At 40.4% G+C, this 26,789-nt stretch overlaps 3 protein-coding genes across 5 annotated transcripts in view; 2 read left to right on the forward strand and 1 right to left on the reverse strand.

Annotated features, from left to right (window-relative positions):
- The window catches only part of RB195_005035 (uncharacterized protein), a gene marked incomplete at both ends in the record, with an annotated part of 81,483 nt that overhangs the window by 1,339 nt on the left and 53,355 nt on the right, over positions 1-26,789 (forward strand). For 2 of the 3 annotated variants that reach the window (XM_064177311.1, XM_064177312.1), the window contains 23 exons: positions 3,112-3,198; positions 3,451-3,630; positions 3,724-3,848; positions 4,409-4,483; positions 6,341-7,157; positions 7,235-7,310; positions 7,973-8,103; positions 8,493-8,597; positions 11,898-12,028; positions 12,286-12,417; positions 13,036-13,073; positions 13,138-13,196; positions 13,319-13,359; positions 14,970-15,092; positions 15,816-15,931; positions 16,218-16,268; positions 18,892-18,966; positions 22,508-22,593; positions 22,670-22,904; positions 23,349-23,645; positions 23,942-24,012; positions 25,660-25,782; positions 25,851-25,953. In XM_064177311.1, the coding sequence (XP_064034435.1) occupies positions 3,112-3,198; positions 3,451-3,630; positions 3,724-3,848; positions 4,409-4,483; positions 6,341-7,157; positions 7,235-7,310; positions 7,973-8,103; positions 8,493-8,597; positions 11,898-12,028; positions 12,286-12,417; positions 13,036-13,073; positions 13,138-13,196; positions 13,319-13,359; positions 14,970-15,092; positions 15,816-15,931; positions 16,218-16,268; positions 18,892-18,966; positions 22,508-22,593; positions 22,670-22,904; positions 23,349-23,645; positions 23,942-24,012; positions 25,660-25,782; positions 25,851-25,953 (3,277 nt within the window). The remainder of the gene's footprint in view (positions 1-3,111; positions 3,199-3,450; positions 3,631-3,723; positions 3,849-4,408; positions 4,484-6,340; positions 7,158-7,234; positions 7,311-7,972; positions 8,104-8,492; positions 8,598-11,897; positions 12,029-12,285; positions 12,418-13,035; positions 13,074-13,137; positions 13,197-13,318; positions 13,360-14,969; positions 15,093-15,815; positions 15,932-16,217; positions 16,269-18,891; positions 18,967-22,507; positions 22,594-22,669; positions 22,905-23,348; positions 23,646-23,941; positions 24,013-25,659; positions 25,783-25,850; positions 25,954-26,789) is intronic. The other variant, XM_064177310.1, reaches the window with a different exon arrangement.
- RB195_005036 (uncharacterized protein) lies at positions 8,897-9,568 on the forward strand (the record flags this gene model as incomplete). The annotated part of the gene is made up of 1 exon (XM_064177314.1): positions 8,897-9,568. The coding sequence occupies one exon, from the start codon at positions 8,897-8,899 to the stop codon at positions 9,566-9,568; it is 672 nt and encodes a 223-aa protein (XP_064034438.1).
- RB195_005037 (uncharacterized protein) lies at positions 10,635-10,961 on the reverse strand (the record flags this gene model as incomplete). Its single annotated transcript, XM_064177315.1, has 1 exon — positions 10,635-10,961. The coding sequence occupies one exon, from the start codon at positions 10,959-10,961 to the stop codon at positions 10,635-10,637; it is 327 nt and encodes a 108-aa protein (XP_064034439.1).

The raw sequence follows: 26,789 nt of genomic DNA on the forward strand, positions 1-26,789 counted from the left end.
GAGCCCAGAGACTTTCGGAAATGTGTTTCTCTTGCAATTAGCTATCATATGATATAATCCATATTATTTTTACGGAAGTGAATTTAATTCACGATCAGCCAAATTTCAGCTTACCTCATTACCTCATTCCTTTTCATTGTTTTCTTTTGTTAAGTAATCGGATATTTTTTATGTTTGCAAGTTAATTCTGACCTTAGAAATGTTGTTGAACGTTCTCACATTTTAATGTCCTTCTTTTTTTCTGTTTTCTTTTTTTCCCTACAGATTAAGCGTATGCGAGGAAAGCCGAATTAGTGAAAGGCGAATATGCCGAAGGATTCTGCTCTGGAGATGAAGATCCTCCCTAAAACGTCTGCCAAACAACGTTTTTTTAACTCCATTTCTAGCTAAATGGTTGTAATTTTACACAGATTAGGCAGAAACATAATTTGGAGACTAGATACATAGACGTTTTTTTCATCTTCCAAATTAGCGCTTCTGGCTCCGCATCCAGTATAATCTGACAACTGTTTTATTACTATCCTATACCTTTGTTCGAGGGAGCGTTGGGAGTGAGGTATTACTGCCAGGAAATCGATCAAGTTATGCTATGTATCAGAACTGCCCGTGAGAGTCCTTAGCGGTCCACTTCTGCCGTATTTATACTTCCAAGTGCAAAAATCTTGGATGTGTGCCGAGGTTATTTTACTAAAAATCTCAGCAAACGAGTCTTTAAATAGCTCAAAATAAATAAAAGTAAATAGTACATTAAATAGTTCTTTTCACTGAAAAATTTATCGAATGAGACTTTAAACACGTCTACAATCTTCTCATTTCTGCTCATAATTATTTTCTTTTCTCGCTTACTTTCGTGTACTCTTCTTCCGACTCTTCTCGCAATTTCACAGCACACCTTTGTGTACACATCTTCCATCATTCTCAGTTGTTTGCACTATTTTTATGTTCTTTGCTCCGCTAAATTTCATCAGTCATCGTTTAGTGAACCTTCAATCAACAAGATGAACGTGTCTGTATAAAATTAATCCAAATCTTGTTTGTTTTGAAGAAAACGGTAAAGAGAAGTTGCTGTTTTGCTTTTGCTTGACCAGGAATAGCTACGACTAGTAAGTATTTCTGTTTCACCGATTAAAGAGTAAGACACTCAGATCGCACTTTTTTAAAGGCATCACTCCACGAATCTGAGGTGGTACGGATTTCAGGTGTATTATTCGTATATGGCATAGTAGATTATGGGAAGGAGAGTGATTCCATCAATTTCTTCCTAATTGCCGTAAAAAACGGCCCGGAAGATACGGCTTCGGGCGTTCTGGCGCACTATTTTCTACAAGGAGTTCGACTGGAGCGCGCCAGCCTTGTGCACGCGCCGCATCTTCCGGGCCGTTTTTTACGGCTACTAGGAAGAAATGGAAGGAATAACCCTCTCCGTAATCTACAATCCCTTATAAAAATACTCCACCCGAAATCTGCACCACCTCAGATTCGTGGGGAGATCCTTTGAGAAAAAAAAACTTGTATGCTGAACATAGCTGCGATAGGGAGGAGTCGGACCCCCCTCAGGAGACGGGTTGTGTAGTACATGGGGTCCAGCTCAAGTGATAAGGATCCCTTCGCCCATCGTCCAGAAGTGAAGGGGGTCGGAGCACCGGCTCCGACTATTGCATGTGTGATGCTGACAGCTTGTTCAGTGGGGAACGTAGGGAATGATCTTCCCATACTATACGCTTAGAATTTGAAGGCATCCTATCCCGAAACTGACAATGTTGGGTTTCTGTGGGCAAAAATAGACTTCGTGGTGTAGACTACAAGTATGGGCGTACCCCCGCTCAATTCGCCTTGATCGTCCTTGAAAACAACGTGGGAACCGCCTTAGTTCCTACCACGTACGTTAGAAAGGGCCATTCTTGTACGCGCTTCGGTTCCCTCAGCAGCCTATTCACTGGTTCTACTCGAATAGGGCGTTGAGGAAATCTTATTGATTCTCGACCGCTCGCTCGTGGATGCGGCGCGTGCGCAAGGGTGCGCCGTTTTCACATGTACCCCTTAGGAACAAACGTTGTTTCCCGCGCCGTTTTTCAGCATTATTAGGGAGAATTGAGCTCATACTCGTAATGAACACTCCGAGCTCTATATTTGCTGATATAGACCCGAGGTCGTGAATTTCGTGATGCGCTACGTTTAAATAAAAATGCAGCCTGGAGAAGTGAACAATGGAGTTTCACCGTTACACCGTATTCAATTTGAAGCAACGTACATGTACTATGCAAAATCTCGACCATTTTTTTTTTTGCCCTCATGTTTTTGTTCCTGTTTTAGAGAAATCCATTCCGTTTGAGCGAATAGCTTAAACGTATCAGGCCCCACGAATCTCGGCTGGTGCGGGTTTCAGGTGGTTAACCGTCCATTTTTCCTAATTGCCGTAAAAAACGGCCCGGAAGATGCGGCGCCGCACAGGGCTGTCGCACTCCAGTCGAACTCGTTGTAGAAAATAGCGCCGCGGAACGATCGAAACCACATCTTCCTAGCCTTTTTTACCGCGATTTGGAAGAAATGAGCGGGATCCCATCCGTTTCTGCAATCTACGATCCCGTGTAGTCTTTGACCATCGGAAATCCACATCACGTCAGGTTCGTGAGGTGATGTCTTCAAACGTCAAACAGCAAGAAATTCGTGCACGATAGTAACATTGGCGATGTTTTCACGTGTCAGTGAAAATTTCCATGAAAACCTCAGACAGTAGATGCAAAATGGCAGTCGCCACTTTCCTAGAGTGACATTCGAAATAAAAAATTTCTTTGCTTGTATTTAAATTCGCACTTCTGCTCTAATCATTAGTCGCAAAAAATGATTGAAATGAAATGATGAAAAGGAAGAAAATGATTTTTACCTTTTCTTAAAAGAATTGTAAACAGTACACTTAGACTACCCTATCTTCTATTTGTGGGAATTCTTTTTTTATTAGATAACCAGCCATCACCTTAATATACTACAGATCCAGAGTTCGTGGAACTCTAGCTGCTAATGTAAGTAAGGCTGCTGCTTGCGTGCGTAACCAGTTGTGCGCCATAGCGTGTCGAGTTTAAGAAAACGATGATAAACGGATAGTATTTCCAGAAGATGGTCAGCGAACACTGCAGGTCGAACAACACCAACTTCACAAACCCTCGCGAGTACGATTGAGCCGAGCACATACGGGACGAGGTACGGTGGTGAAGCACACGCACGTACATAGCACGTGCATGCACGAACGAGGAGAAACCTCTCTATCAACTTCTACTTTCTAGATTTGATAGATTTTTAATCTTTAAATTTTGAGAAATTAGTCAAATTAAAGTTATTGAGCTACTAAACTAATAAATTATCAAAGTAATTACTATTGAATTTGCTGGGGAGTCAAACGAAATTTCTTTCTATGTATCGCCTTAAAAAAAATAGAACTTTATATCAATTTAGCTGGAACTCAGTACGCTGGAACAAGCCTTCAACTACGGGTTATCGAAGCCACTCGGCAGCAATCGCATCTCGATTTGAGCCTAAACCTTACTATTCCGCGACGCAGGGAACACGTACAAATGCTTCGCGATTCTCTAACGGGACCAATGAAGCCGCAAAAGCGGCAGCTCAAGTGGCCAGGTACACTCACTCATCGCTCGGCTCGACCACTTTTTACCGGTGACGCAATCGATCCTGATCAATGCACGATATCAATATCCTGCAATGTTTCAGTCTCGGTCCCTCAGTGAGTGCGCGAGCTTCGCGTTTCGATACCTCCATGCGCGATGGCGGGAACAAGTACCGTAATGAAGCACGCGAAATTCTCAACAAGTGGACGAGTCGAGAACGGAACGGCGGCAAGTTCTTTCTTAATTTTCTGATCATTTATTCCTCCAGTCATACTCATCATTGACGGATAACGCTCGGTTTTTACTGATTTCTGATCATCAGAGGTCGAAGGATGTCAATAGCCAGGTCCAAGATTTCGATTCAAACCGTCTACGAGGAACACGCGCACCTAAAACGCATAACTGAAAAGTAAACAAGCATCAGATCTATTTTGTGCTCACTTCAGGCTACTACCCAGTGTACTTCGCGACACGACGGCTATACAGTAGATACGGTATTGTCGGGAGTCTTTTTTTTAAAGTGCACTCCTATGTAGCGCTAGAATAGAAGAACCAGTAGGAGTTTTTTTTTTCTTCTACAAGTCATAATAAAGTGTGATTCTTAGAACTAACATAGAAATAAAAGAGAAAATAGTTGTGGTGATGATTTTAGAAAAAAAAGTACTGCTAGAAAACTTTCCGTATAGATCCAGTTGTTCCTTTCTCCTTTACATTATTTTTTTTCCACGAATGAAATGCAGTATATTTTTTTATGTCTGCAATCATAAGCATGAAGAGGTGCATTTCAGCCGACACCAGTTTCAAACCGAAGCCCATGGAGAATATGGCTGCTAATGGATATCTGAACAGAACTAATGAATATTGTAAGGTTTTTTTTAAATATAACATAATATATAAAAAACATTTTTTAAAATATCATGAAGCCTCTGCCGACAAGGGAGGGACAAGGTTTTTAAGATATAGAAAGTCGTTGTTGCAGGAATAATCATGTTTTTCCCGTATGGGGGGTATTTTGAATAAAGTCATCACTCCACGAATCTGAGGTGGTACGGATTTCAGGTGGAGTATTCGTATACGGCATAGTAGATTATGGGAAGGAGAGTGATCCCGTCCATTTCTTCGTAATTGCCGTAAAAATCGGCCCGGAAGATACGGCTTCGGGCGTTCTGGCGCACTATTTTCTACAAGGAGTTCGACTGGAGCGCGCCAGCCCTGTGCGGCGCCGCATCTTCCGGGTCGTTTTTTACGGCAATTACGAAGAAATGGACGGAATCACCCTCCTCTCCATAATCTACTATTCCTTATAAGAATACTCCACCTGAAATCTGCACCACCTCAGATTCGTGGGGTGATGCCTTTAAAGCTGTGCGCACAAAAATACGGTAACAGTTAAAAAAGAAAAATTGCGTGAAACAATGAACTGAGTGCCGATTTTTGTGAAATTTCCTGACACAGAAAAATGTGTTTTGCTTTTTTTCTTCATTTCCTGGTGCACCATTGGTGTGAGTGAATAAACAAATAAAAAATAATTAAGTGAAGTAACGTTAGCTTTGGTGACTATCTGATAGGATCCTCAGTCCAGCTATTCGGCGAGACTGGTCTTTCTTACATACGAAATTGTTGAATCATTGCGCCATAATTAAAGTTTCAACAAAACCTCGTTGCCAAAACAAACAAAAAAAACATAGAAATGTTGTTAGTCTTGCGTTCGTTTGTTTTTTGTAACTTTCTTAAGATCCATGGCAAAAAAAATTTTTTTTGCCGATTAAAGTGATTGTTTTGTTGAAAAAGTATTTGTCGACGAAATATAGCGGAACATATTTAAATTTTTTCGTTATATTTCCAACAATATCAAGGAAAAAGTCCTCATCTCTATCAAACCAATCAATTATTCAAATGGATTTGATGACATTTTTCCTTGGTTTGAATTTGTAGTTACAATTTTTGTATCCTTCTTCGCATTAGTTGCAGCTGTTTCATGCCTTGTTAAGTTGACTCTCAACTCCATTGATTTCAATTCCAAGAATTTTTTCCGTTCCTAAGAAGAGGATGAGAGAGCGACGGCCCTATATCCTCCCAGACAAGTCTGGTACGAATTTATCGACACCACATTGATGAAAACCTCGGTTGGCCTGAACCGATTTCGAACTATTGACTGTGCAGTCACAGCGGAACCTCTCATCACCGCGCTACATCCGTCCCATGCATCCGATACATATATATTATATGTTTATTATATTATATTTATTAGATATAATAGCATCATATATATGATGCTATGTATTAGAATCCTGGGACGGGTGTAGTGTAGGTTAGAGGTTCCGCTGCGAATGCACGATGCCACGATCGGTCGGAGGTTCGAATCCGCCCTAGTGTTCTGCAGGCCTTTGATTCCTCCGGGGTCGATAAATTGGTACCAAACTTGTCTGGGAGGATAAAAACACTGACTTGGAACATCGGCTAACCCCGCGAGCCATTGTATACGCCAGTTACGCGCTCGTGAACCTCAAAATTGATTCTGAATTGATTAACGCCAGACACTTTATCCTTACTTTACTAGAGTCATATTGTTTCATAAGCTTCCAGGATCTCAGCACTCTGCCTGCTTTTTCAAACCTTATTGTTGTTGATGACCCGATTGTTGTTTCACGTTAGAAAAACTCGTTCGTCTTATTACTATTATTATTACTATTATTATTATTACTACTATTATTCTTCAGCGTTTATATTATTATTATTATTATTATTATTATTATTATTATTATTATTATTATTATTATTATTATTATTATTATTATTATTATTATTATTATTATTATTATTATTATTATTATTATTATTATTATTATTATTATTATTATTATTATTATTATTATTATTATTATTATTATTATTATTATTATTATTATTATTATTATTATTATTATTATTATTATTATTATTATTATTATTATTATTATTATTATTATTATTATTATTATTATTATTATTATTATTATTATTATTATTATTATTATTATTATTATTATTATTATTATTATTATTATTATTATTATTATTATTATTATTATTATTATTATTATTATTATTATTATTATTATTATTATTATTATTATTATTATTATTATTATTATTATTATTATTATTATTATTATTATTATTATTATTATTATTATTATTATTATTATTATTATTATTATTATTATTATTATTATTATTATTATTATTATTATTATTATTATTATTATTATTATTATTATTATTATTATTATTATTATTATTATTATTATTATTATTATTTATTATTATTATTATTATTATTATTATTATTATTACTATTATTACTATTATTATTACTATTATTATTATTACTATTATTATTATTATTACTATTATTATTATTATTATTATTATTATTATTTCAGCGTATCGCAAGGCGCCATCGGTTACTCCGACAAGGACGACAACATCATCAGTCTCTCGGTATTCTACTGACAGAAATAGTTTTCTGTCCCCATCACCCACACCTCAGCCACAGTGAGGAATCTGCTCTTATGTCTCTTTTCATAATAACTTTTTTGAAATACGACACTAATGACCACCCTAACTTTCAGCACTCCTCGGGCAGAGCGGCCATGGCGCCAACGACTCGCCGAATCATCACGAATTCGTGCGTCGCTCGGCGACGACGTGAGTGCTTCATACGTCGCGGCGCGAAGTGCGTATGCGCGATCGCGATCATCGCGCCGCGGTTCTCTGACGCAGACGAGCGGCGACGAATTGTCGCAGTCTGTCGATCGACTACGAAACTACATTAGTGCTAGTGGGGTGCGTAGTGTGTGCGGTGGTGCTTCGTTAGGGCGATATTCAGCAATTTCGAGACCCGGCTTGAATTTAGCATCTGTTCCTAGTTTTTGCTTCCGTACTATATGCACGAATTACGAGCTTCGCATGAAATTCGATCCGGGTTAAACGCTGTTGTGGATACAGCCCTTGAACACAATATGTATTGCACGCCAGCTGTTTTTGGGTACCATTTCAACGACATGATTTTGGCATGATTTTCCAGGTGTGAGTTTGAATTTATCTAACTCGCTGCTACTTACAACGCTTTTGCCTGCCTTCAGCTAGAGTTTCCTTTTTTTGTTTCGCTGCGTGGGACAAGGTGGACAGTTGTTCTGAGTGGTGGTCGTCTTCTTAGGAAAGTACAGTTCTCATTTAGATGCTTTTACTACAGTACGACGTAGATGTGCATGTTTCCCTAAATGGAACAGAAGCGCAGCAAATTGTCCTGAGCAGAGGAACAAATCTTGCATGGTCGATATTAGTTCTTTCAATTAATTTTTTTTAAGTACCGATCTCGTCTCGGCTCCACGGACAGTGCTGCAAGTGGATCAAGGGCTCGAACTTCGTACACGCCCTCGTTTGCAACATCGTATGTCAGATCTCAGGTGGACTCGCAACCGACGCAGATAATGTCCAGGTCGAGACATCATCGCACCTAAGATTTTATAGGAATCTTCAGAAAAAAATGGGTATCCGCATGCTCATATTCGTGGAAGTTGATCTTCTCCAAAACTATTGCAAGAAACCTCCGCGAAAGTTAGATACTCTCTCCGAAATTCATTCAAGATATTCATACTGTAGCGACAGTACCCGTTCTGGTAGCTCCGTCACCTAACTGCAGCCTTTGGCTAGGTTAATGTGAGATCATAATGCTGTCATAGCCCATGGCCAGGAAAGATTGGTAGGAAGGTTATGTTGCCAGGGATATCCCTGGATCCTTCGTCCCGTAGGGATTTTTGGAATGTTAACTAAATTCGCTATTACGTAGTCCCTGGCAAAGGATCTACAAATTGACTAGTATTTCAGGAGCTACTCGCCTATTCGCCCACGCGATGAAATATACAAATCTCTTACTTCAACTGAGAAATCTCCGTTATTGAAGGCAAGAACGCCTGATGTAATGAGCACTAGGTAATAATCTCGAGAATTTTACCTTTACTGTAAGTAACGCACGTAACATTTCCTTAGAAGTGGAAAATTCGATCAGGAGAGTAAGAAAAAGCCACAAAGCTAGTGATATCCCCGGCAAAAACTCCAGTCTGCATCCAGTGCTCATCGTTATATGATAAGTATGTGACTTGCGCGAACAAATAAGGGGTAAAGTGTTGTTGGGTGAGCACTCATTAGCGCTCTTATTTTCCGAAGCAAATAATCAAATCAATCGAGGCACTAAGGCCCAAGCATTAGTCTTAGAGGATCTATGATATTACATGAAGAACGCGTACTGCGAGGACGGAGGAGTACAACTTGAAGGCTCCCAAATCGTGGAAACTTCGTCATACGTGTACCTCGGACGTTCTATGAACATGGAAAACGACTTGAAGGAAGAACTAAATAGAAGAATGAGAGCAGCATGGGCAGCATTCGCAGCCGTCAGGGAAGCTACGGACCAACTGACGAACCAAGATCTTTGTGCCCATCTGTTCGACTCGACAGTTCTTCCAGCGCTCTGTTACGCAGCAGAGACGTGGGCAGACACCGCTGTCACGTCTAGGAAGCTAATTATTACCCACAGAGCCCTTGAGAGATGCCTTCTAAAGTTTAACCGGCGCACACAACACCTAGCCGGTCTTCGCAGCTCCGACTTAAGAGGAATGTCCCGTCTTCGCGACCCAGCGGAATATGTATCGAAAGCAAAACATAGATGGGCCGATCACATCATGAGAAGAATCGACGATAGATGGACTAAAAAAACGCTAGAGTGGATCCCAAGAGATGCTAAACGCCCTCGAGGGAGACCGCCAACGAGATGGGGTGATGTGTTCGCTACACGTATGGACCAGCTGAGAGCTCAGCTAGATACGGCTCAAGGACCTCGTCAACGTCACTCACAAAACTTGAGAACATTTTGTATGACTATGGCGAGGGAACGAAACGAGTGAAAGAGATGTTGGGGCCTGCACGTCCACTGAAGACGGGCCATCTAAGTACCTAAGTAAGTATCTATGACATGTAAAATTAAGTTACCAAGAGAAGAAGTAAGCTAGAACTTTGGAAAATAAGGGCGCCACTGAGTGCCCCCCCCCCCACCCATTCTCAAAGAAATTTTCCCCCAAATAAGTGCCGAACAAGATACCTCGCGTGTAGCCCATATTAACTTAAAGGCATCACTCCAAAAATCTGAGGTGGTACGGATTTCAGGTGGGATATTCGTATACCGGATAGTAGATTATGGAGAGAGGGGTGATTCCTTCCATTTCTTCCTAATTGCCGTAAAAAAACGGTCCGGAAGATGCGGCGCGTGCACAAGGCTGGCGCGCTGCAACCGAACTCGTTGTAGAAACTAGCGCTCCGGATCGCTCGAAGCCGTATCGTCCGGGCCGCTTTTTTACAGCAATTAGGAAGAAATCGGCGGAGTCACCCTTCTCTCCATAATCTACGATCCCGTATACGAATACTCCACCTGAAATCGGTACCACCTCAGATTCGTGGGGTGATGCCTTTAATATAGGAATTAGTCTGAGACACATAAACCCCACTTAGCTTACAGCGTTACCATTTCATGGCATATGTCGGTCCCGGGGCTGCTCCGAGAACGAGCATCGAGCATCGGTGGGTAGGACATGGTCACGACTGCCCAGACCCAGAGAGGCTTCGCTGAGCCACCACACGGCGACCTGCCCATTCCACAGTCCGGAACTATTCGGGCACGTGGTCAGGATCCTTTCACCCTCCCCGAGTCCCCCCTCAAGCTCCTGGGGCTGCCCCAACTTCCCATCTCGCCCCAAGGGGATCGCAACAAAACACTAAACGCGATCAATAACACAAGCGGTTTACCCTAATAGTTATATAAGTGGTACAAAGTGTTAGTATGGCAATAACGCAGTATATGAATGCGTGCAATTGGAATTCGCAGTACATACAATGGTAAAGTGGCACGTTTTCAAATTTGATTAAACCCGCAAATTAAATTCGGCGCTTACAGGAAATCAAAATACGGCACATGTTTCATGGACGCGGACCGAAAGGTGGGTCACATGCAAAGCCGCATATGCTGATGAATAGCTGGAACCCAGAAGCATTGAGAGCCGATTCCTGATCCCTTGCAATTGCGGCTTGTGTTGCAATGCGCAAAGTATGCGCTCCAACTCGGCCCGCCTGCGATTCGTCGAATACCCATTCGGACGAATCGCAGGCGGGAGGCGGCGCAAGTGTGGCGTGCTGCAGTTGAGGACTTCGTGAGAAACAGCATTCCGGTGTCGTCCTTTTCCACTGATACAGGAAGAAACGGGCGGAATCACTCTCTTCCACACAATCTACGACCCGTATAGGCATAACCCACCTGGAACTCGTACCGCCCCAGATTCGTGGGATGATGCCTTTAAAGACTAACAGGCTTGGGAAAACTACCGTAGGACGTATCCGCGTCGTCGTGTTGATTGGGGACGTCGTGCACAGACACAACAATATAAACACTCGCAATGTATTAAAAGCGCCGAACCGCGCAAGTTTTGATATTGGGACCTCTGCACGAGTGGATAGGGCGTTCCTCACAAGTATGAGGGGGATCATGCTCAGTTCCCCTACAAATCCAGAAGAACGCATCTGTAACAAGCCTGTGTGATTTCATCTGCTTAACTATGCAATTTATTACCGGTGATAGAACACGTGCAATGCGCAACGCGTATGCGATTGTGCTGGAGGTGCAGCATCTGCTGCTCATTTACCCGCGTTTTATCGCGTAATAAGTTGCGTCGTTTGATAGAGGAAATAAAGCAAGATTACTGTATCTGCGTTTTTCTGGACTTATGAAGAAAATTGAGCACAGTTGATCTCATCCTCAACTGCATGTTTACCACTATCTCATGGAAAGATCCCAAAATGGAAAGTTTCTTGATGTGCTGCCTCTCGAAAGCACAAGTAATGTCGTAAACTCATTCACAGGTCCAAGCCGATAAAACTAGTACCATATTGGAGATGATTGTTTTAAGATTGTCATTATTTTAAGCGATTTGCAAGTTTCTATTTGTTCCCTTTCATCCAGACAATCAGACATGATGCCCCTGAGAAATAGATGCTGATTTCAGTGATAGCCTCGCACTACTGCTTTGCGTCTGTTGATTCTAGCACAATTTCGTGCTCTCACATAAGCAACTGTTTTCTTCGTCCCTGGTTTTTGATTATTTGTAGGCTGTAGGCCTGACCACAGCGTAGTTCCTGAGCTGCACGGTCGATACACATGTAGTATAGGAACAAATCATATCATTGCAGTCAAGAATCGTTACGGGACGAGAAGAAGTCACATGTAGGCGTGTCATCGGTGCCCAAGAATCCGTCAATTCGCGAGAGTAGTTTGGAAAGAGAAGCGGAAAGACCGAAGAAGAAATCCAGTAAGGAACGAAGTAAGCTGTAGGAAGTAAACACATAATTATGTAGAGAATAGGGAATTCATAAGTTTTCTAGTACTCCTACATCCATGTACAATTTTGTGGATACATCTTCTGATCGTCATAAGTCTATAAGTACTTATGACGATCAGAAGATGTCTATAAGTATATTTGTTCACGCGTTGCGACAGATATGTCGCAACCATCGATGCAAATATTTACATCGAAGACTATATTTTTTGCTACCGTAGCCACAAATCTATTCGATTAAGCTGCCCGTCGAAATTCTCGGCAACGAGGTTACAATCAAAGCTCATCGAGCGATGACGAAAATGATCGATCTCTTACTAGAACAGATACAAAGCGACGAAGACGACGAAAAAAGGAGATGTCAACAGAGCGAGGTATTTATCCTACACAAAAAATAGAAAAGAAATATAAAAATATTCCTTTTCTATTTTTCTAAAAATTTGTCCGCGAGAAAATTAAGGCTGTCAAGTTTATCTTACGATTGTAAAAACCGTATTTTAGGTCCAATAATCTAGCGCATGAAAAACCAGAATTTGTTTAATCAATTTTTTTCTTGAACTGGGGGGAGAGAGCAACTGTCAAGTACTACAGAAAGTCATCTGCATCCTTCACGTGCTTTCTGTTGTTGTTGATGATGATGATGCTTTTTTCTGCTCTTCTTTACACTAAGCCTTGTGGGCAAATGCTTCTAAAGCTTTAAGCGGTATAGAAGACAGTTTTCGTAGGAAAGTTCTTCATTCGCCAAGAACCACAGAGCTATTGTACTCTTTCGGAGCAAAAATTAATAAGAACGGTATGATTGAATTGATTAGGATTATGGTCGAAATCTTTGAAATAACTGTGCTGCTTTCTTGAGACTCCGCGCTTTTTGCAGCTGCAGTGGTGATCACGCATTCAAGTAATTACTAGAGTTTGTTTTTGTTTTTTTTTTCTTCTCTTCTTTTTATTCGACTCAGCTCATTTTCATGAAGAGCCATTATTATCCTGTTTAGGACCTCTTTCTCCTGGTAGTTCAGCGGCTAATGGAATGGTAAGCGAATCATTTTCGATTTATACATAGTTACAGTAAGTACCTCTATACGAAACAATTCCAGCCGAAATCCACAGATCTTTCTCGAACAGTGAAGGAGGACGAGCAGAAGAAGAGTATTCGGTAATATTTCTAATCTCTTCACTATGTATAGATGGCTAGAGTTTTACTTCGCCGAATGCAGTGTTGTGTTTACTTGTTGGGTTTTTTTTTTCAAAAGTATGAAATTCTATACTTGAATTCAGGACTCGACCCAGTACCAATTCTGCTGGTTCCGCAGCATCCGGTAAGTCCAGTGTTCAGATGATTGTATGTTTATGTTTATCCGAGCGCCACGGCTCGCCTGGAATGCTCTAAGCACTTTTCCTAACTTTCACGTTTTCCAGTTTTTAGTTTCCACTACAGTTATTCCGGTCAAAATAGGCACTGTACTATATTTAATGATAAAGTAAAAAATCTAATAAAGGTGACAACATAATTCTGATGAAATTGAGCATAACTTAGAATTACAACAGAACTGCAGTTTTTTACAGTCGCACAATTTCAAAACGGACAGAAATGCTGTTTTAAAAAAAAAATTGAAAAATACGGTTATTGCAACGATATTCCCGTGGATTCCCAAGAAAAATCCAGAACTCCGTGTTTCAGGTTGTTTCAGGACTTTTTTCGTAATTACTACAATCACTGTGTCTGGTGTGATCGCGTCAAGCGTGGTGGTGGGACCATATCCGCTCGAAATATATAGCTTTTCCCCTCGTACCTTACCTCGATACCTCACCTCTAACGTTCAATACTGATCCTAAAAGAATTAGGATCAGTATTGAACGTCTGCACTCTTTTTTTATACGTCGCCATTATCGTGTATCGTATGTATGTATCATTATCGTGTATTAAGCTGCTGAGACTCTCTATAACTGTTCTCGTTTGGAGGCAGCGAGCGTATCACGAAACTCACGTAGTGCGAAAACCCGAGGAAAATCATAGAGTTCAGGATGTAAATTACGGAATCCATCCTGGCTTCGCCTAATTCCCCTTAGTGGTCCTGAAAAATGGCGTGGGAACCGCATTATTTCCTACGAAATACGTTTGAACGCGCGCATTTGTACAGGATCAGTGTGGTCTTCTCAGCAACCCATTCTTTGCTGCTGCTTTTGCTGGAATAAGCTGCTTTTGCTTGAATATGCTGGTGAGGAGATCCTCGACTCCTCGCTCATGGATGCGGCGCGTGCAAAAAGGTGGTGGAACTGATCTCGTAGGAAAAACGCCGTCTTCCACTACGTTTTTAACGACGGTTACGAGGAGTTGAGGGGGCTTACGCTGGTTTCCGTTATTTAAAACTCAAACTCTACAGGTTCCCTGGAGTTTCGGCAGTACGTCAATTTCCTGATACGCTGCCTTTAAGCGCACAATCAGTTTCTGGAGAAAAGTGTGATATTTCAAAAATCGTTTCTAAAAGATATCGAAAGGGATCTGCACTGCAAAGAAAATACTAGTAAGAAACTCTTTACGACCCCTATCAATACGGTAGATCTTGGATGTCATGATCGTGTCTAGAAAGCGAAATTAAAGAAACCGAAAAACTATTTCTAGAAAATACCACTAGGCCAATCAGGTTTAATACAAGATTTTTCATTCGAAATCACGCCTGCTTTTCCTGGATTTTCTGCTGATGTTAGCTACCATGTTATTTTGAGTCGTTCAAAATGGTGACGATTCGCATGGGCTTTTTTTGTTTCCATACCAGGCAGACCTAGATAAAAATTCTAAAAAAAGTCTAGTAAAAAACAACCAGATTATGTAGTTTCTGAAGAGAATCCATTCTAAGCTGATTTTCTGCTGGGTTAAATATGGTTTTTTTTTTCTTGAATAGAAACTACTCATGTTGTTCTGTTCCAGCTTGTCCATCAGTAGCGGCAATACCTCAAGGTCAACACGGTGAAAAGTGTAGAACGTCGCCACATTCGTCAAAAACCGTCTCGACCGCTGTCACTAAAGGATCAGTACCGACAAATGATGCTAGTGAGTAATGAAGTTTATGAACAAGACAGGGTCGGGAGTCGGTTCGTTCCCATCTCTTTCTGGAACTGGAAATCTGAAGCTTAAGGCGCTGAAGCACTATGTGACCACGTCTCCAATATATCTGCCCTTGGGAGGATAAAAAAAATATGGCAGAAGCGAAACCGTCGGCGACTTTTTTCCAATCCTGTTAATATCTACTTTGTTTGTCTGTTGACGTGAACTCGGTGCAACGTCACTTCGCTGCGGGACCCGGTAGTCTGCCGCAGAAAGGTTTTCAGTGCTAAAACGATTGGAAACGAAAGTATTTTGGGTAAAATGTCGTCGGGTGGATGGGTGCACTCAGTGGCGCCCTTATTTCTCGAAATAAATAATCAAATCAATAGGGGTCTCAAGGCCTAAGCATTAGTCTTAGAGGATGTATGACATGTTAACCTAAGTTACTAGGAGAAAAGAGTAAGTTAGAGCTTCCCGAGATAAGGGCGCCACTGAGTGCACCCCCTCCCCAACGACATTTTCCCCAGTATGATTTTTGCCGTGTGATGTGTTTGACAAATTTTTATTGCATAACAATGTATCCAATCAAGGCGCATTTTTTCGTTGAAGCGTGTTTATCCAACTGGATGAATTTTATTGGATACGGGCTCTGAACTGTTTACAGTTCGTGAACTAAGACAGGTTTATCCGGTCCTGTAAACTCTGACGGAGCCATATTTCTCTTTTCAGAAGGCGTCATCGTGGTCGAAGTTACCGGTCCTCTGAAAAACGATGCTAGGAGCAGATTACCGGAGAGGACGCCATCCACCACCGAAGCGTCGTCTACGGTCACCCGCACACAAAAGGTTGCAGAATTGATCTAAATGGTTTCAGCAGTCAGAATAATGGATTTCGCCTCTTCATTGTATCCGTAGTCAAGACCAAGTAGTTATATACTAGTAACGGAAGTAACATCCTAGCATTTGTCCAAAAGTCGCAATCTTATAGGCAATTAACGACGCTTAGATAACATAACATCGAGTGCATGTTCCGTTATTTTTCTTTTCTGATTTTTTTCACTTTACTTGCTTTCTTTTTTTTTTTGGTTTATTTCTTTTTTTTTCGCATGTTTAACCCTACTGCTCATTTCAGTCTAACGATAGCTGCACATTAGACGATTTCGTAGAAATAGACAGTTATGAGGTGAGTAATTAATCCAACAAATTAGAACCAGAATTTTAATTCGAGCATTCGCTTTGCATTTAGCATAGCTTTTCGCTTTTGATTTACATTTAAGTTCATCTACAACTTTTATATCACCTTTTAATTCATTTAATCAATTTTTTAATCATTTTTTTCATCTTCAACTTTTCTTTTTCGTTTTTTTTTAACCTTCAAAAGCAGAATACCACGAATCCGACGTGGTGAGGGAATCCAAGGAAAAAAAAAACTAGAGATGGGATTGTAGATTGCAGGATCCGTGGTGGTTCCACTCGTCTCTTCCTAATAATCGTAAAAGACAGCGTGGAAAACGCCTTTTCTACGATGATTTCAGTTGCAACGAGTTTTTTTAAGTTGAAATTTATCGCATAAAATAAAATATTTTGACAACGCATTTTATGTTATTCGACTATTCTCGTGCACGCGCCGCCACCACTTGCGAGCGGTCGAGGGCCTCCTCACTATTCTATTCAAATAAAACTAATGAATAGGTTATTGAATGGATCGGAGCGTGTACATAAAGGAGAGTTCTAACGTGACTCGTAGGAAGTAAAGCGGTTCCTGCCCGTTTTCTTTTTTCGACGATTAGGAAAAGATCAGCGGAAACACCCCAGATCCCGCACTCACTCCGCAACCCCATCCCAAGCTTTTCCCGCAAATTTCCTCGCCGTCAGATTCGTGGCATGCTGCATTTCAGTGTATGTACAAAGTTTTCATACTATAAAAACCATTACTAATTACGATAACTAAAATTTTGGCTAACCTCAGTCCTTGACTCGGATTTCTACCGCAATTACAGAAGTCTGCAAATAGTCAGTGTCTCGATTGTTCCATGTTTTCTTACGTTCTTCAGAAGACAGAATAAAGCAAGAAAGAAAGAGGGATGTTTTGCTGGAAAGTAGAGTACGGTTTCTTTCCAAGTTGCCACAGATTACGAGAACTTCTACGCGTTAAAGCGCAGCGGGTTTGAGAGAAGGACCAAGATCTTTCCGCAAAAATCCAAGAAAGAGGTGCTCGTAGAGATGGAAAATTGATTAGTACGATGTCCATTCGTGCTGCACTCGAGTTGCGTCCTTCGAAGAAGTGAAAAGCCCACGAATGAAGTGCTTTTTTCAGGGTGAAAGCCGGGTGCACGAAAGTGTTCATGTTGACTCATTTTCTTGCGTTGAGCCTCCGAAGAACTATCCTAAATTTCAGAAAATTTAGGAATTTTAGTGTGAAACCATGTGTTTATTGCTAGTGCAGTTGGCAAAAGCAGGTGGCGATAATTCGAAGTGTTGTTTTCTTCCTGAAAACATTCTCGTCCATAGGATTCCTTTGGGACACATTCCAGAAACTTCTCATCTTTCCCAGAACGATTCTTTCTAGCATTACTAAGAAGCGATTTTTTTCTCGATATGAACGACACAGGCTAATCTCTATGTCACGTTTCGTATCACAGCAGCGGCAGCAGTGTCGGGGTCCCATCTCGTTAATTCTCAAACAGTCAATTCGCTTTATTTTTTGTTGGTTAACGGTCGAGTCACCGTAGTCACTGGTGACATCTTTGGCTTTTCGTTTTTGGTTGTTTTTTTTTTGGAGGTACTCGCACAGTTCCAGAATCCTGTACACCCAAAATGATTTTGCAAACTCTGCGGTTTTTTTTGTCGCTTCGATGAGAGACAGTGCCTCGACGATGCGTATAGTCGGATCATAACGATATGAAGCAGGGTGCAGTCGTGTACGCGGTAGAGGTAGCGAATAGAATCGAGTTGGGATCATCGTGAATTACAGCTAGGGACGATGTCAGCAAGGGTCCCCTTTGGATGCCAACTGCTACGCTCGGCCGCACCGCTTCGAGCGCAAACGCCTACGCAACTGCTCCCTGCTTTATGTCGTTTTGATCCTACCATAGCGGATCCTCATCACTTAACGGAACTTCACAAAATTACATCTAAAAATTTAATATAAAAGAAAAATCCTTTAAAATCCCTCAAAAATATTGAATGTCAATGATATTAGTATTAGTATTATTAATAGTATAACATAAGCATTAATAATAATTATTATTGTTGTAATTATAATAATAACTATAATAATAGTATTATTTTAAATATAGGTTTATAATTAACATAATAGAAGATTAATAGTACTAATAGTAATAGTAAAGCATTATATTAAAAAAATTACAAAAATTAACAGTACAACATAAGCATTGATAATATGTAATAATAATAATAATAATAATAATAATAATAATATTAATAATAATAATAATAATAATAATAATAATAATAATAATAATAATAATAATAATAATAATAATAATAATAATATTAACAATAATAATAATAATAATAATAATGATAATGATAATAATAATAATAATAATAATAATAATAATAATAATAATAATAATAATAATAATAATAATAGTCCTTTCCCAAATGTAGGTTTTATTAATATTGTCCTCATTTTGAAACTATTCACATCTGTCGCTGGAATCTGTTGAAACCATGTCCTTATGCTTAAAAATTTGTTGTTTAGTGTATAACACTAAGTTCCATGCTCAAAAAGGATCTGTTGCATTATGAAAGTCTAAAACGAATGATTTCATAAATTTCAGTCTGCCACTGATGCATCGAGCATTCTAGAAGACGAAAGTCAATATAGTGCTGTGGTTCACTTCAAGCCAAATAAGGTACGGTTATCTCTCATAATTGTGATTCTTTTTCTATGTGAAATTCGTCCAAGCTTAGCCTGAAGCGGGAAATAGACGTTTAGTGTCTTAGAACTCAAAAAATGCTCTTTAAAAGTAGGCTCTTAGGTTTATGTGCGTCTTTGAACAAGGAATTGGAAGGGTTGTCAACATCTAGGGTCAAATATTGACTAAAGGCATCACCCCGCGAATCTGAGGTGGTACGGATTTGAGGCGGAGTATTCGTATACGGGATTGTAGATTATGGAGAGAAGGTTGATTCCGTCTATTTCTTCCTAATTGCCGTAAAAAACGGCCTGAAAGATATGGCGCGTGCACAAGACTGGCGCGCTCTAATCGAACTCGTAGTAGAAAATGGTGCGCCGGAACGCTCGAAGCTGTATTTTCCGGGCCGTTTTTACGGCGATTGGGAAGAAATGGACGGAATCACCCCCTCTCCATAATCTACGATCCCGTATACGAATACTACCAGATTCGTGGCATGATGCCTTTAAGGAAACGTCAGGAAATGTCGGAGAAGTCGCTAGTTCACTTCTAGATTACGTTTTTTCTGTGTTCTTTCTGAATCCACAAAAATAACCTCTTCTCCTATACATGGTTCTTCTATTATCCCATACACGAATACTCCACCTGAAATCCGCATCACCTCAGATTCGTGGGATGATGCCTTTAAAAGGAAATAAAAAATATAAGAATAAGTATGGGATGGAATAATGTGTAAATACAATCCTGTTTTAATACAGAAGCAAAATAATTAGCTCATTGATCACAGCGCGCTTTTTTCTGCATATCTGGAGTGGCAGAAAAAAGTTTTCTCCTGATCTGTGTGTTGTATAGCACTATTCGAAGACGATGAAATTGTCAATAACAAAAAAAAACTTTCGAAGAAAAATTAGGAAATCATGAAGAATAGCCGTTGAGAAATGGGCTACTCACGGTTCAACTGCATTGTTGTCAAAGGGTTAGAAGAAGACGAGATCAGAGTAGTTGTTGTTAAGTGTTTGGACGTGGTAGGATCCTCTTCGAAGAGGATCTTCCAAAAATCTTTAAGTCATTATCATATCATCATCATCGCGGATCCTAGCTTTACTGGTGCTTTATTTGTAACTGCAACCTGTAAACATTCTCTGCAGGCTGATGCGGTTGCTGCGAGGCGAGTAAGTAAAGAGGAGAGAGTTATTCACTACCTGGACGTATTGTTACTATTTTTAGAGCACTCCTCCCTCTGCGAAAGCAAAAGCAAACGCGCCACCACTTTTGCACGATCTCGCACATCTGTTGTTCTCCAGTTTCTCTTTCTACTGCAAGAAAAACCAACACACACTTCGTTGTACGCTGCTGCTTTGCATGCGTTTGTGGTTTTTATGCACAGCCATTCATTATCAATAATCATTCAAACGGGCAGAGGTTTTTTGACTGTGGCTGTACTAAAAGTGACGCGGGCGCACGCAGGATCATCACAGCAAACTCGTTTCTAAGACGGTACTCCGTGGAAGTGATCGTAAGTTGTCTCGGTTTTCTCTGCTTTATTAAAATTCTCTTCAGCAAATAAACTAAGGGACATAGGCCTTGTTCCTCTCTTCCACCTCTCTTCCACTTTCTTCTTTCATTTCTTGTTTGAATCCTGCAGAAATTCAATTATTGAGCTTCTCAACGATGCTTCATCAAATATCTCGCCGCAGATTTGTATACGACGGCGTCCAGAAACAGAGCGACTACCTGGTTACGTCGCAGGATGTAGATGTGTTTGAAAAGTGCAATCATAGCGGATTTTTCTTACCTCGTTCTCCTCAAAAACAAAAAAAAAAGAAAACAATACAAGGGGAAATTTTTAAAACCGGCATTTAGTCTGATGGAAGAATGCAAATGAGTGTTTTTTTTTTGTGTTGTTCCGCTAATCATAGATGCGATAGTCGGAGCCGTTGCTCTGACCCCCTTCACTTTTGAACGGTTAGCGAAATTACCCCTTCACTTTTGGACGGTTGGCGAAAGGACCCCCGTCACTTCAGCTGCACCCTATGAGCTAAACCCCTTTCACCTGAGGAGGGCCCGGCTTCTCCCTATCGCACCTATGCCGCTAATGTCACCAGGTTCAAAACGAATAGCGTAGTTGTCACCAATATTTGAACATATTTGAATTTAACGTACTTATTCCATAATTTCTATGCAAACTATCTCAAAAATTCATGATCAGCCGAATGAGGTGAGCAATTTTACTATTGATGACGTTAGTTTTCGTTTGCATTCTTCTCCCATTTGATTAAATGCCTGTCTCCAAGATGTCTCCTTGTTTCCGAACACAGGTTTTCCGGACACCTTTTATTGCACGCTGATTTTTCCACGAAACGGTGCTATTCAACGATTAGTTGAATGAACATCTGCTCCGGTGGTGGCAGACGCAATAACACATACGCTTCGACTGCATCGTTGCGCTGCACTTTCATGCACGGTTAAGTCGACGACAACTTTCAATTCTTTCTTCGAATTTCTCTAGCCAGAGTACATTTTTTCAAAAATAAATTTCATGTGAACTTGGTTTTTTTTTCTTTATGGATAAGGTGTTTGGTTTGAATGAAGCGTTACCTATGAAGTGGAAGGGACCATAACCCTTTATTTGGCTATGTTTAACCTGTTGACGATAGCGCCCTTTTTGGCGGGCCTGGCCCCAATCGACCTCACGAGCTTTATTTGAACATAGAAATAATACAAGAAATTATAGTGAACCCACCAAGTACAAAAATACTTTCAAAAATTAGAAAATCGTTAAGGTAACTGTTGAAAAGTGTGTGGTTCACTAATGATCCGCTCTGTTGTCAATGGGTTAAAGGCATCACCCCACGAATCTAAGGTGGTACGGATTTCAAGTGGAGTATTCGTATACGGCATAGTAGATTATGAAGAGGGTGGTGATTCCATCCATCTCTTTCTAATTGCCGTAAAAACTCTCCGGAAGATGCGGCGCGTGTACAAGGCTGGCGCGCTCCAATCGAACTCCTTGTGGAAAATAGTGCGCCGGAACGCTCGAAGCAGTATCTTCCGGGCCGTTTTCTACGGCAATCAGGAAGAAATGGACGGAATCATCCCTCTCTCAATAATCTACGATCCCGTACACGAATACTACCAGATTCGTGGGGTGATGCCTTTAAGGAAACGTCAGGAAATGTCGGAGAAGTCGCTAGTTCACTTCTAGATTACGTTTTTTCTGTGTTCTTTCTGAATCAACAAAAATAACCTCTTCTGCTATACATGGTTCTTCTACTAACCACTTCAGCGTAATAATAACAGTAGTGGTAGTAGTAGTATTTCGTAGTATAGTAATATTTCGTTCCTATAGCATCACAATATACATATCTGGCATTTTTCATTTGACTGACTGTAGTAAGTGACCTCCTTCTGGAACAAGTGCCTTAGAAGTTTTCCTCTTAGTTCATTGCGGGTTTTTGGACGGCATCTTCCCTTTTTCTAATAAACACAGAAACAGAAACACCTGTCTTTCACTGCTTCCTTATCTTATGGATTTCAGCCTAAAAAACGGGTTGCACCGGTGCCTGGTCTATGGACAGTTGCTGGTGCTGATGAATTTATTAGCAAAAACAAAAAGTTTGCTAGGTAAGATCCTATTTTTAGTTTTTTACGTCTGCGTTTATGGCTGCAAATCGTCCAACTTAGCTTCCGCGTTTTGCAGGGATCAAGAGAAAGAAAGTGCCACGTACGTGTGGGCTCTCCGTAATCGTGCGACTGTAACGAAGCGAACAAAAGCTACGCCAAGAAAAGCCACCATTCGAGTACCTGCAGCCGGCAAAACAGTTGAAGACAAGAAGAATGAAATGAAGAAGGAGAGTAAAAAAGAGATGAAAGAGAACATTCCTGCTGACGGGAAGGATCAGAAGAACGGTGGCACATCGATGATCACAAAATTGGTGAGGAATGCAGTACAGAATTATTTGGAATAGTACACGATCAAAAATTAAAAACACAGCTGCATCAGCCATCAATACTAGTTTACTGTAAAGTTTAAGGACAATGAGTCATCTACAATCCATTTAGTTTATTCATATTTCTATATTGCATTTTTATAATTCCAACTTTTTCAATTTATACTCCTATATTTGTATTATTATTTTTTTTACTCATTTTGTATTTGCTTATGAATTCTTTAAGTGTAAGAATACACTGTAAGAAGTGAATTTAAGTTTAAGTGTACTTTCTTTTGCTCTTCCTTTACGTCGTATTGATTCCCTAACGATTCCCCTCGATTTCTTCCAGAGGAGCGCATCTAGGCATGTGTGATTGAAGTAGTAGAGATGATTGGATTTATGAAAAAGTAATAGGATACACTAAACTGATTTGTGAAATCGTTGCAGTTCACCGCGAGGACGAGGCCAGCGCCCGAACCTGCGAAGGAGAAGAGCGATGAGGTGAAACCAGAAGCGAAAAATGTATTGGGAGATAAGAAAAAGGAGGCTGAGAAGAAGGAGATCGCCGCATCCCCGAAGGATGCGAAGAAAGTGGAACCGCAAAAGAAAGCGCAAACAAAGACTGAACCACAAAAGGGAAAGAAGTCAAGCGTTACGGGACCCACAAAGAAAAACGAAGAAACTACTAAAGCGGAGAAGGTGGTACCAATGAAGACCGTTGCGGCCAAGGAGCAGCAAACACAGGTGATTGAGTTTATTTCTAGAAAAAAAAAAAGAAAAAATCGATTCACGAAAATACCAATGGCTATCGGGCATATGGTGGTTTTTTCTTGAGTGGCAGCAGTACAATTTGTTACATCGCAGCTTCAATTCCTCCACTCTCTGCAGGACCACCCTTTGCTCTCGGGCAGTTATCGACCGAGAAATTTCTCGATTTTATTCGTAGCTGTTGTACTTGCTAGCTCCCTTTTATTCTGCCTAGCATCAGGATAAATATTAAGCTATGGATATCACACTTTATTACTGGATACCTATTATAGATGGCTGCCGTTATTAAGTCAAAATCGTCACGTGCTGAAGGGATTTCGGCTGTTCTTATGGCACCGATGTGGTGAGGACACTTTGAAGATTTTATTTATTCTTGAACTCATCATTTTCGCATTGTTTTTTTTTCGAACAGTTTTCGCTTGGTGAACGCCTCTAGTGACTTAAAGACATTTTATAAAGCTAGTAAGTGACATTTTGAAGAAGCTCTGGATATTTGGTATTATTTGTTTATCTATTTATTTATCGGTTCAGCAATGGTGCTCCAGAGAAAAAGAAAGCTATGGTATGTCAAGAGTTAAAACAAAATACCCGCACTCATTTTTTTTCTGCTCGTGGAATTATCCTCCTTCCCCGTCCTTTTTTCGCTTTCCGTTATTCTTCGTTGCTGGAGGTTGTTCTCCTCTCACAAAAGATAGAAGGTCCTTTTACGAGATCTGTCCTCCGATCCCAGGGGTTGTCCAATCTAAGGTTTGTTCGGCCAACTTAAAGGCAGCATACCAGGAATCTGAGGTGGTGCGGATTTCAGGTGGAGTATCCGTATACGGGGTCGTAGATTATGAAAAGAAGGGTGATTCCGTTCATTTCTTCCTAATTGCCGTAAAAAACGGCACGGAAGATGCGGCACCCAAAGCGAAAGGAGGAGCTTTACTTAGCTGTAATTACTATTGGTCATTATCCTACCTGCACCCCGGAAAGTGTGCGTGCTTCTTAGTCATGTTTTCTTGTGGTCTTCTATGAGTAGTTCTCAGAATTTTACTGTTTATCCAAGAGCAGAAAAATAATTACGCGGGTAAAAACAACATGAAGCACGGTGCGGTTGCGTAAGCGGCTGCGCTCAAACCGGCGCGCTGGAGCTAGGTTAGGATCGAGGTGGGACCATTGCGAGCTGCAGCAACGGTGCCAGCAAAGGTCCCCTGTCGATCGCAACTGCTACACTCCATCGCACCGCTTTGCGCGCTGCCGCTAACGCAACTGCACCAAACTTCATGTCGTTTTGACCCGATTGTATCACTGAGACCAGTTCTTGTCTTAAAAACAGAAAAATACTTAACATATGTTCGGTGGTCAGTGGAACGCTCAAAATTTCAAACCTAACATACTGAATACAAAATTTTTGGCTGCAACTGGTACGTAATAGTTATATAAAAGAATGAAAGAAAATAGGAGAAGTTTTTCGCTCGAATTTCTCCTTACTGGCATGTCTTCAGCGAACGTTTGAGGCACATTTCTGTGCAGGTTCGCAGCAGTAGATTTATTATCATCCGTAACAAATCATACCAAGACTTCAGGTGCTTGGACCAGACTACCATTACGCTTATCCAAGCAGTTTGTTGAAGTGCAGTGAAGCATCTGACAGGCGAAGAACATTTGTAAAGTGCCATTAGGTTGAACAGGAAAGAAGTCACAAGTAGTAAAGTCACAGCCCATTTTGCCTAGCACCTTGCTATCCTAAGAGATTTCTTCGCCACTTCAATAGCAGTTACCACGAAATCCTGGAAGCCCTCATTTTACCGGTGGAGGAAAGCTCATACTAAAGCCTTGAATTCCGAACCGAGACCCTTTTGTGGAGAAATATGCTTCTCATAAGTAATACGTTTTTTTCTATCAATTTATCTCTGTGTGCAAAGACGGTTTACAGCGTATCCAGGAAAATCCACAATATTATTATTTCCACAATATTCGCGTGAAAGATTGACAGAACTCTGTTTAGGTTGTCATTGAAAAACACAAAGAGGATTCGTGAGAAGAAACCCGTTGTGACGCAATCCGTTAATCACTCATTCTCAAAGACGCCGACAGCGCTTGCCGCAAAGAAAACGCTGCCACAGAAAAAGTAACTGTCCCAATTCGTCACAATTATGACGAGCATTTTCCGCGAAGAACGTGACAACCATCTTGCAGGAAGTCGTCCTCATCTGTGTCCTTATCATGCAAGGCCAGCGTGGTCGTCAACAAAACCTGTGAACAGAAATTCACCAAAAAATCCGTCCAAAGTGGAGCACAGGTGACTTCTGCTTGAGTTTTCTTTCACTTGGTCAATACTATATTTCCTACATTAATATCATTATGGGACAACCCTACCGTAATTAATGTCATTTTCGAAACAAAACGAATCAGGATATTAAAGCTCTACCAGCTATTTTTATTCCTTCTACCAAAACCTGACAGATTGGAGAAATAGCGAAATTTGAGAAATTATCTGGTCTCGAGCAGATATCACCAACCAAGGATCCAGAGAGGGAAAAAGTTAGAGACCAAGGTTGCAGAAGCCAAAAAAGGCTAACGCAGATCCTTGGCGCAGACCTCCAGATATTGAGTTGGGATTTTGGCGTTTTTTTTTTACAAATTCCGGTTTCCACAAAAAACAAAAATTAACAACAAATCAGTCAATGTTGTATGTTTTTTTGTTGTTTACAACTTCTTTCCAACGTTCAACAATCTGTTCATTGCCTCAGTAGGAGAAATCACGTAGTTTCCACTCGAAAAAATTGTCCAGAAATTGCTTAAACCAATTTTAAGCCGTCGAAGGGCGTCGATTTTTTGCCACACACACACTTCACAAATCTCTTGAGTAGTTTCTGTAGGTTTGGCAGCAAGATTGATTGCAAAATGCTGAAATTGTCGAAAATGCTCTTCTCTCTCGACTGGACACTCCATTTTAATGACCTGAAAAGAACGAAAAATTTGTCAGCACGGAACAAAACTAAAGATACTATTTTATGTAACGCAAAATTCTCTGTCGAATAACATAAAAGGCATTGGCGAAGTATTTTTACGACAAATTTTAACTTAAAAAACGTCAGGACTTATAGTATATGCAGAGTGCACAGCGATTACGCC

Source organism: Necator americanus, chromosome I (assembly GCF_031761385.1).
Source record: "Necator americanus strain Aroian chromosome I, whole genome shotgun sequence".
In the NCBI taxonomy this organism is placed as follows: domain Eukaryota; kingdom Metazoa; phylum Nematoda; class Chromadorea; order Rhabditida; family Ancylostomatidae; genus Necator; species Necator americanus.